We start from the raw sequence: 10889 nt of genomic DNA on the forward strand, positions 1-10889 counted from the left end.
GGGTTAATTTTATTTTAACAGACACCTTGACTGAACAGTTGCATCCCGAAGTTTGAAGGGTAAAATAGATATATATTAAAAAGTTAAAAGGCCAAAAATGGAAGCTCTATTTAAAAAAATTGGAATCTATATTGATGGAAATGTTTAGGAACAAAGGCTCTGTTGGCTGGAGAATTGGTCGGTGGACCATTGCCCATTGCGTAGAACCATCGGTCGTCACCTGCAGATTTTGTGACCGACGAAGATATATATAGCAAGGAGAGAAGGGAGGAGACAGAGAGGATGGAAACTAAAAATTGGTTTTCTTATTTCCCTTAAAAAGGAAGTGCAGTTGGTGTCTTTTGACATTCTTGCTCGATTTTCCGAGAACTTTGTATTTCATGGATAAAATTTCCATGTAAAAAAAAAAAAAAGTAAAATTGACAGGAAAAGTTTTCCATTTTATATATACTATATATATAATATATATATAGATTTTTCAAATATATATATATCCGAATCTATATTGGTGGAAATGTGCAATTGTTTGATTAAACACGTGTCAGTCATCGGAGGAAGGAGGAGTACGTGTCTGGGCCAATAGAAACGGAGCAATTTGCCATCTAACAACTTAATTTGACCTTCTTGTTGTGTAATAAGTTTTGTTTTGATTGATTGAGCAATCTAGATTTCCCTCTCCCCTCGTTTCTCCTCCCGAACTTGAAAGAACGCAAACCCGAATCTCTCTCTCCTCTTACTCACTATTACAATTCAAACCTTCCTTCAATTTTCTTCAGCATGATTCGATTCTTCGCCGCTTTTCAGCTTCTCATGCTCCTCGGATTTCTGTCATCTGAATCGGAATCACTTCGATTCGAGTTGCCCTCCGGCCACACCAAGTGCATCTCCGAGGACCTCAAGGCCAACGCCATGACCGTCGGAAAATATCACGTCGTCAATCCTAACGAAGGCCAGCCCATGCCTGACGGCCACAGGATCACCGTTCGGGTATTTTGGGAAAGATCTCTTCGTTTTCTCTGCCTTTTTGCTCGATTGGGTGAATTTAGGTTTTTGAAATCTGTAGGTGACTTCTCCTGCGGGGAATACCTTCCACTACGCAGACAACGTCGAATCAGGCCACTTCGGGTTCGTTGTTACGGAGACCGGTGATCTCATGACCTGCTTTTGGGCTGCCGATCACCAGCCTACTCTCACATTGACGGTTGATTTCGATTGGAGAGCCGGCGTGGCTGCCAAGGACTGGTCCAATGTTGCTAAGAAAGGCTCTGTTGAGGTATGTTTTTGCTTTTGATTGTTTCACAGGATTTTTGATTGGCGTGTTGTTTATCCGCAGCTGGCTGTTACCATCCTATTTTATTTATTTTGTTAGGTTTTTAGATTTCAGAATTTTTTTAGAGTTACTCTGTTAGTGGTTCAATGATTTTCTATAAGAGTGGTTGGTGCTCTCATTGGTTTTGGTTGTTTCTAGTGCTCTTGTGTTTAAAGATTAGAAGGAAGAGAAATGATTGGCAGAACTTTTTCGTGAAACTCTATGTGACTTAACTTAGGAGACTGTTTTGGGTTTGTAAGGAGAATGCAAACAACGTCCTACATTGGCTAGAGAAGGGAATGATCATGGATAATATATAAGAGAGGAAAATTATCTCCACGGATACGAGACCTTTTAGGCGAAACCAAAAGTAAAGCCGTGAGGGCTATGTCCAAAGCAGACAATATCATAGCATTGTAGAGATACTTGGGATACTATTGTCCTTAAGAGACTGGAATCCCATCAAATGCGTCTATCGATTCTTAGTAATTTCTTTTCTTTTATTTTTATTTGAAATTGGGTTAGTAACATAGGCATTCTCTTTGAAGCTTTGTTTCAAATAGATCTATTGTAGTCAACCATGATCTTCATGATTTGAGGAATTCACAATTCTTTGGTTGCATTACTTGTATCTCCCTGCCCATAGGCACTCCTTCTAATTGAACAACCGTGAGTTCCTTTCAAGCCGCAAACTACAAGCAACTGTTAACTGCGTTCAACCATAGGCTTTTGTTTCTTAATGTGCACCAAGTAAGAAGTCGAATCATGTTTTCTTTTGTGGAATTAGTAAATATTCAGGAACAGCTGAAGCACTGAAGTGGGGAATTCAGCAATTTAAACTGTAGAAGAAAATAGAAAGCAAACAGCCCTGTGTAGAGCTGCTTTATTTCATGTAAATTTGTAATACACTTTTAATCAAGTTTTTAGGCATCATTTTTGAATTTTCTCAGCAGTATTAGTCCCTAATGACACGCAGTCTAGGAAAATTATTTTTCTTTTGCTCCCCTCCGAACAGAAGTGGAAATTTCTTATCTTGGAAAAACTTTCTTTTTCAGTTAACTAGAAAAAGAGGGATTCAATAAAGTCCAAGGATCAGTTCTCCCAAAGTATTCTTTCTACAATCCTCTCTAGTGAGGTGTGTTCCATTTAAAAGTTCAAGCAGGCGTGGATTTCAAATTCCCTCTCTATTAAGTTCCCTGTCTCATCCCGAGCTTCTTCCAATTTGATGTCTAAGGAACCAGAGATAGCATAAAAAGCACAGATTCCTTCATTAGAGATTGGGAACCTGTCTGCCTAGGAATCTATCTTTGCAATACAATGTCCTATAGCTTCATTTCCTACCCTTAGGATTGTTCACGACTGCAAAAGAGGCTTGGGCTTAGCAACATTCGTCTAGGGATCATGGTCACTTCTTTCATTCATACAAATCCGAAGCTCTCCTTCTCATGGATGCCTGTGATTATATCACTCAGAAGCTTCCTTCTTCGCTCACGCCCCTTGATACTACAAGGTCATTTTGCCAACAAAATCTAGTTTTGGATGCCTTATCTTCATTCCAGTGAAAGAGAAAAGATCTTTCAATTAATGGGACGACCTGAACTTTTTCTTTCCATATCGCCACCTAAGGTTTGCACTTTTCTCTCTACATTTACAGGCCAGCCACTTATCTTAGTAGTTTGAAAGAAGTCATAAAATTAGGTAGGTAAATCAGAAAAAACTGTAGTGGAGAAAATCAGACTACCTCCTGAACAAAAGTCCACCCTTCCCAAACCGAGCATAGCTCAAATGGTTAAGGCACCTATCTCTGACCAAAAGATCATGAGTTCGAACCCCCACCCTCACATGTTGTACTAAAAAAAAAAACAAAAGTCCACCCTTGCCAATTTTTCGCAGTGTTCATTCTTCTGCTGGTATCAACGATCTCATTTTTCAGATTCTCTCTTGACAAATACTTTCTCTGAACCAATTTCACATTCTACGATACAAGGAACCCAAGCAGTAGCACCATTAATTTTGAGACAAAAGTCCTACATTATTTAGAAGTAAGATGGGCGAGCTATATCTCTATTCATATGACATAAATTGAGTAGAGTCCAAAAGAAAATCAACATGGATAAGTCCAGAGTGAATGATACCATACCAATCTAGAGATATGGGTAATCATTGTCCTAAAATGTACCATCAAAGTTGTGCTTTAGACAAGCCTAGTAGAATTGAATCTTTTGATTCCCAACGAAATCAGTGAACTATAGGCATCTGAAAATATGAACTATTGTTGAATTTTATTGGACATGCATTGTATTTCAGATAAAAGTTGGGCAATAAGAGTAAACTTTGAATTTCGTCGAGGTGGACAACTGGATGGTTGTTTGAGGGGGAGACTCTTTTCTTGAGGATAGGCTTATTAAAGCTAGCACCAAAGTCCCATGTTGGTTAGATGTGAGTAGACATTGAGTTTATAAATAAAGACACTATCTTACGAATATGGAGATACGAAGAAAAGTAATCATTATTTACTAAGGGCATTATTTTGAATCGTAAGGGTATGTCTGGGATTGATTTTGACATGGCTAAAATCACGTTTGCCATTGTCAAAATCACTTCCCTTTCTATTAATCATGTTTGGCAAATTAAAAATTTCATTTTAGGAAAGCTTAAAATCATTTTATATTGATCAATGGAAATGAAAGTGATTTTATCCAAAATCACTCCGAGATACACCCTAAGAAAAATAGGCGCTATTGCTTCTTCGTGGCATAAAATTTGACTTGTCTAGGAAATTTCCTTCCCATCCTGCTCCCAGTTTACTTTACTGTCAACTTTTTAATTGGTTCATCCACATACCAATTCTATGAATTTATTATTCCAGAGAGGTACTCTGCTATATCAATATTAGAACACTGCTCATTATAATTCTCTTACAATGCCAGGTTATGGAATTGGAGCTGAAGAAGTTGTTTGAAACTGCCAATTCTATTCAAGAAGAGATGTATTATCTCCGTGCAAGGTAAAACAGAATTATTAAAATTTTAAACATAAGTAAATATATTAAAATTTTAACTTTTGTAATTGAACTATTATTTATACTGTGTTTTAATTAAAATGACTGGCTTTTAAGAATATTCAATATTTTTAATATAGGTTACATTATAATTTTGGTCTTTAAATTTTCAAGGTTTAGTTAGTCTCTATAGTTTAAAAAGATATTGATAAATCTCTTAACTCTTAATTTTGTATCTACATTCCTGTGGTTAACGTTGTTGGTTTAAGTTTACACTATCAAATGTTTGAACTTATAATATGGTCAGCAAGTTACGTAATTATTAAACTCGCAAAGTTAACATTAGAGACATGAGAAACAGAATTTTAATTAGCAAGTTGGGGAAGGGATTGGGGTTTGGTTGGGGCGGGCAGGGGATCATTCCCTATCCTCATCCCAAAAAGCAAATTGACGGAAAAGTTCTCTGGTTCTTCTTAGTTATAAGATTTAATATTTCTTGGCGGGCCTCGTTTTACTAAGGAATTATGTAATTATCAGTTAGGTGTTCTTCTTCTAGATTGAAGCTTCCTTGTTTTATATTGAGAATTTCCCTTCTCATCCCAACCCTATGGATAGTTTTGCCCTCCTTACACATGGTACTGTGATGGCAGGGAGGAAGAGATGCAAGATCTAAACAAAAGTACAAACACAAAGATGGCATGGTTGAGTTTGCTTTCGCTTTTTGTTTGCTTATCGGTGGCGGGATTGCAAATATGGCATCTGAAGACCTTTTTCGAGAAAAAGAAGCTCATTTAATTTGTTATATTCAAACTCAGTCTCGTGTTTGATTGTAAACTATCATCACAAAATTAGCCTTCTTCAATGTAGATTAGTTTTTGGTTTCCTTTGTGAGCTTTCTATCTCTCGGGATAAGAACAGTAGTCTTTGAATCAACTTACCGCCACTCTTTTGGAGTCTGAAATTTTACAAATTTTAGTTCCTTTTCTTGAGCAAGTTCCTTTTCCAACCTACCAATATGTATGAATTCTTTAAAGCAGATCAACAGTAATAGAAATAGCAGAAACGACATTTCTAATTATTGAATGAAGGTTAAAAGACCTGTTATGCCGACTTTCAACTTTCTTCTTAGAGAAATTGCCCCCCTCTCTCTAAAGAAATTGACACTCTCGTAAACTAAATTTTCTTACGATTATTGTTTGTCCAAATCGAACTATTATCTTCTTGTTAAAGGCTCAGGAATTTCTTTCATTACTTTACTTGTCTATGTTAGACAATATTATTATAATTGGTGCTAATTATTCTGACATTCATGAGCTTAAGGTTCCTCCTCAATAACCAGTTGAAGCTTAAGGACTTGGGATCCTTGAAATATTTTCTTGGCTTGGAGATTATGCTGATACTTCTAGAGGTATTTGCCTTTCTGAACAACATTATGCACTTACTTTACTTGAAGAAGCTCGTCTTCTTGGATGCAAACTTGTTGATCTTCTCATGGATATCCCTCTCTCAAGTTGGATTCTTTTAGCAGTGAAGTTTTAGAATACCCATCTGAATATCGACCCCTTATTGGGAGTTTACTTTATTTAACACTTTTGTCTTGCACAAACTGAGTCAAATTTTTTTCCCTCATGTGTGTAATCTCACCGCTCTGCTGCATTTCATTTGTTAAAAATATTTAAAGAAGTCTCCTGGTCGTGGTATTTTTCAAGTGGCATTTGATTCTTTTCAATTGTGTTCTTTTGCTGATGAAGATTAGGCATCTTGCTCGGACATTTTAGGGTTTAACAACTAGTTTTTATGTCTTCTTGGGAGCTTATCTGGTATCTTGGTGCAAAGCTGGACTGCATCCGGCTGTGCCACCAGTCAATCGTTCATGTGTCTAGTTATGGCCGGATCAAAAGTCTGTTTTACTTGTGTAATTACATGTATATATTGTCAACTTTGAGCATAATCCTCGTAGAGGTTTCACTAAAAAAGCCTTATACAATGGAGTGTTGTCCCTCAATTATATACCCATAATCTTTCCTATATCTAGCCAATGTGGGACTTTCGTCGCATTTCCAACAATCTTCTTTTCGAACAAAGTACCATTGAGTCTCCCTCCGTCCAACCCCTCTTCTCCAGAGTAGTCTATCCGGTAGAGCTCAACCACGGATCAAACTATACTATCTTCCAAGGCTCCCCACTTCTTTCTTGTGCGCTTGAGAATTCGACGTGGCTAAATCAGAAGCATGACTTTGATACCACTTGTTAAAGACAATCGACCCTCCACACATTTCTACAATGGTATGACATTTTCTATTTTGGGCATAACCATCATGACTTTACTTTTGATTTCACCTAAAGCCTCATCATCCAGACAAGTGATATTATTGCAAGTGTTCATTGGTCTGCCCGTCCAAGTAAGGGGTTGACCATTATCCCATGGTTGAAGGCAAAAAGTTTGGTATTGTTAGATGTTGGAATGGATCCGGCTGCAAGACGCAGCAGAAGCACGCAATTAAAATTAATTTAGTAGATCCAAGGACATAATTTAATTAAAAAAGATTTTTGAAAAACAAATACTAGGATAGAATTCCTTACGTTTGATCTGGGGATCTTTTCCACTACTATCGGTCTATAGCAAACCGGTGTGTGGGTACCTTTTTGGGAGCAAGAAGGAAGAACACTTCTTCCTCTCTTGGTGGCTACTAGGGACGAGAGGGAGAACATTATCATTCCCTAGGGTTTAGGGCTGTTCTCTACAAGTTTTGGGCCAAATTTGGACTAATAACTTTCAAATAATTATGAATTAAAAACTAATTATTTATTTTTTTAATTATTTTCTTTAACTCCCATTAAATTATAATAAATCTAATTTATTAAATTAAATGTCAAATTAATCCAATTTAATTTTAAATTAAATAATCAACTTTATTTAATTTTCTCCCAATTTATTGTTTGCTACAGAGGTCAACGAACTAGCAATGGACCTTATGAACTTACAAGTTTGAGCTGTAAGGGTCAATAATTGATTAAATAAACCAATTGACTAATTTTTCCAATTAATCCAAGGTGACTCTGTTGCACTTTTATGCATTGTAGCTGAGTTACGTCCATGAATATAACCACAACCGCTCATCTGATGTTTTACAAAGCGATTCATAATCCAAGCTAAGTGAAATTACCATTTTGTCCCTAGTCCCACATCTGCCTCCTTACACTCCATTTGTCCAGAAGATGGGGTACCTTGTTATCTAAGTCTCAAACCAACACTTTGTAATCACTTATATACACACTGAGTAAGGAGAACTGCACACTTTTCACTTTCCATTATTGAGAGGTTGAGAATTCCATCTTGTGTAGGAATGTTCCTAGCTCCCCACTTGAATGTGTTCCCATAATGGAAGACTTATTAGGCGAATATTCACATCATCCTCACCCATGTGAATCAAAGAACATACTCATTCATAGAATACTCAGGATTAAGATCAAATGAGTCTATGATCATCCTAGTGATGTGTCTGCATTTTCTTTAGCAGTCTTATTAGAAAATGCTAGACACATCATAGTATGGTCTTACAAAATTCCATTAGATATGATACGTCCACTCACATCTCATCACATGAATGATACGGACAGAACCATCTGCAACAGTTACAAAGTGGAACGTATTAACAGTGTCTCTAGGATAAGGTCCCCAACCCTATCAATGTTTTGTAGACTATTTAAACTACTACTATTAAACTTGATAATCTACTATGTTTGTTACATTCCGAGTTTGAGAACACATCCAATAGTTGCTCAGAAATGATTAAGCACTGAATGTCAATTTCCTCGACAAGATTCATATCCAATTATTAAGCTAATCTTATTTGTATCTAATTAGTTTACCTAATATCATGAGCTTTGGGGCATGCATCCAAGGACTATCAATAATTTACTGAATAATCTATTTATGATCGAACTACAAACTTCGTGATCCACAGGCTAGTGAGAGGGTGGGGCCTCATTGTTCAAATCTCGAAATCAACACTAAAGAGAACTACTTCTAGATTTGTCTACTTTACTAGATGTGAAAAGGAGTGCGTTAATATTTGATATTAGTATTATTCTATTATTGTTAATTGTACTATCTATCGGTTAAAATAGGTACACAGCTCATACTATGTAAACAAATTAAGAAGTGAAACTCTTATACTTGTAATTCTAATTCTAAAGAGTACTCTTCTCAAACTCTAAATGGTACTGAGTTAGGAATCCCATTATAACTAAGAATTCTCGTGGTTCCAGAGAATCCAGTTGTAGGAAAACCAGGAACGGAGAGCTTTCCCCTCTTTTCCATTTGCCTCGATTGTTGGTTTTAAGAATAAGTGATTGTCCTTCTTTGACCCTTACTGCCCAACCAAAGAGCGGACAGCTAATACGTTCCACTTATTCAACAAGGTTCTATGGTCGGTCTGCAACCCCTGGATATTGAAGGCATCCTTGGGGTGATCTCATAGTTCCTACGGGAACTAAAACAAGATCTCTTTCTAGCCTTTGATTCTTGCGTTTTACCAAACCATCCTTCAATTCTTGATAAGAAAACTCAGGATCAATTCTAATTTGAGTATGTATGCGAGATTTTAGTTGGAAATATTTGATGGCAAAGGCAGATTTGAGTCTGTGGAGAAAGAAAATGAAACCTTTACTTGTCCAACAAAAGGTTACCAAAGCCCTATGATCCAAATGAATTACCTGATACAATGACTAAACAAGAAAAAGAAGAAATTTCTGAGATATCCTACACTACAATAATCATCTCTCTCTCTAATAATGTTTCGCGGAGAATCAATAGTATTGAGAATGTTGCTGAATTATGTGTAAATAATAAATTGGAAGAATTGTACATTACTAAATCGCTTACAAATAAAATCTACCTTAAAGGAGCAATTTTTTGGTTTTAAGATGGATTCATCTTAAATTATTGAAGAAAACCTTGATGACTTTAATACCATTTGCACGGATTTAGCAAATATTGGGGACAAGCTTTGCTGGAGAGGATCAAGCACTGTAATTCTCATGAATTTGTTGACTGAAGCCTTTAAAAACTAAAATGAGCTGATGGCTCCATAAAACTTTTGTCTTCTGTCAAATTTTTGTATCTAATTTGAAAATGAATTTAGTTTAATTTCCTTAGGCAGGTGGGAATCATCTTAAAACTGCAAGCATTAACTGTTAAAACTATCACTATAAAAGCTTTTGTGACAGTTATAAAATTATTGCATTTTTCATTATGTTTATATAAACGGTATCGTTAAAAAATATTTGGTGATAATTGTTTTATGATGGTTATTATGATGTGCTTTCTTGTATTGAGAGGCAAATCTTCTTTTGTTTGTTTATTTTAATTTTACACGGTGAGAAGCTTTCTTGTTTTCACTTTCTTTTAACTTGGTGGCTTTCCTGAAAAAGATTTTTGTGAACATACTCATTTGATAACTTTAGTTTGCCACTTTTTGATTTTTTGAAGATATATATTTGATACGTTAAATTCAATTATATTATGCTCTTGAAATTGTCAGATATAGATAGGAGGAAGGGAAGTATGTGGAAAAAATATACTGTTTCTCTTTATCCTTTGCTAGTGAAAAGAAAACTAATGTGTTGGACATTAGAAAATGTTGTTTGAAACTCTCCCATTTTATACTATTACATAATGTTGGTTATTTATAACAATGGAATTCTATACCAAATAAGAGATTGCTCCAACGATCTTAGTGTTGGTCTTAGTGTTGGTTTAGGTTGATATGGAGCTTTTTTTTCTTTTTTTTTTGTTGCCATCTTGTTTATGAAAGAAACTGGACGAGGTTCGACTTGGTCAAGTTCCGCCATGTGGGAGAGTTGATTAGCCTCAACAAGGAATGACTTGCACAAGAGGGCAGTCTCCGACGCTTAAGTCAGTAAGTAGCTCGGACTCAATATATAGTTCAAGATAGAATTTGATACCTGTGACTGGAAATGATGTCCTCTATTTATAGGTTGTGGATCTGACAGACGATTATTCATGTCGGACGTCTGGTTGAACATGTCCCAAATATTGGGTCGAATCTGATAGCAAGTCAGACGCTTGGGTGGTGAATCCAGCCATCTAGTTAAGTCTTCCACCTCGGTAGGTTCAAGGTGGACTTGAAATCCAGGCGTGTTTAGGTGTATGCATCTATGTGCTCCACGTGGCGTAATGATTTTCATCCCCAAATATTGGCCCCCTCTTTATCAGGTTCGAGGTCGACTTGGTAGAGAAGTTTATGTCGTTCTTGAAAACCTATCTAAGTGGTGACTTCCGATAGCGTGGTAAAATTTTATAGCCGTGGAGAATATGGGAAGTCAGAATTATAGTTGTCAGAGCAATCGAGTGCTTTGACGCTTGACATGCCATCCAATATGAACTGTCGTTTTGGTGACAAGTGTAGGGCCCTGATGAATTTTTGCACCACTATAAATAGCCTCAGAGATTCAAATATACCTTTTACGCCCTTCTATTTTTCGGGAAGCTAGAGTATGACCTAAGCAGCTTGAAACTTCACTCTAGATCAAACTCTTTCTTTCAAACAATTT

The 10889-nt window shown here is 36.4% G+C and overlaps 1 protein-coding gene across 1 annotated transcript; it reads left to right on the plus strand.

The window, feature by feature from the left end:
- The first annotated feature begins 638 nt into the window (after window positions 1–638).
- LOC111025492 (transmembrane emp24 domain-containing protein p24delta9) lies at window positions 639–5420 on the plus strand. The gene is made up of 4 exons (XM_022303358.2): window positions 639–987; window positions 1064–1273; window positions 4240–4316; window positions 4961–5420. Exons 1-4 carry the CDS (start codon window positions 778–780, stop codon window positions 5103–5105), a joined length of 642 nt encoding a protein of 213 aa, XP_022159050.1. The 5' UTR covers window positions 639–777; the 3' UTR covers window positions 5106–5420.
- The last annotated feature ends 5469 nt before the right edge of the window (window positions 5421–10889 follow it).

The sequence above is a fragment of the Momordica charantia genome (assembly GCF_013281855.1).
Source record: "Momordica charantia cultivar OHB3-1 chromosome 8 unlocalized genomic scaffold, Mcharantia_2.0 BLBB01000008.1, whole genome shotgun sequence".
Taxonomy (NCBI): Eukaryota; Viridiplantae; Streptophyta; class Magnoliopsida; order Cucurbitales; family Cucurbitaceae; genus Momordica; species Momordica charantia.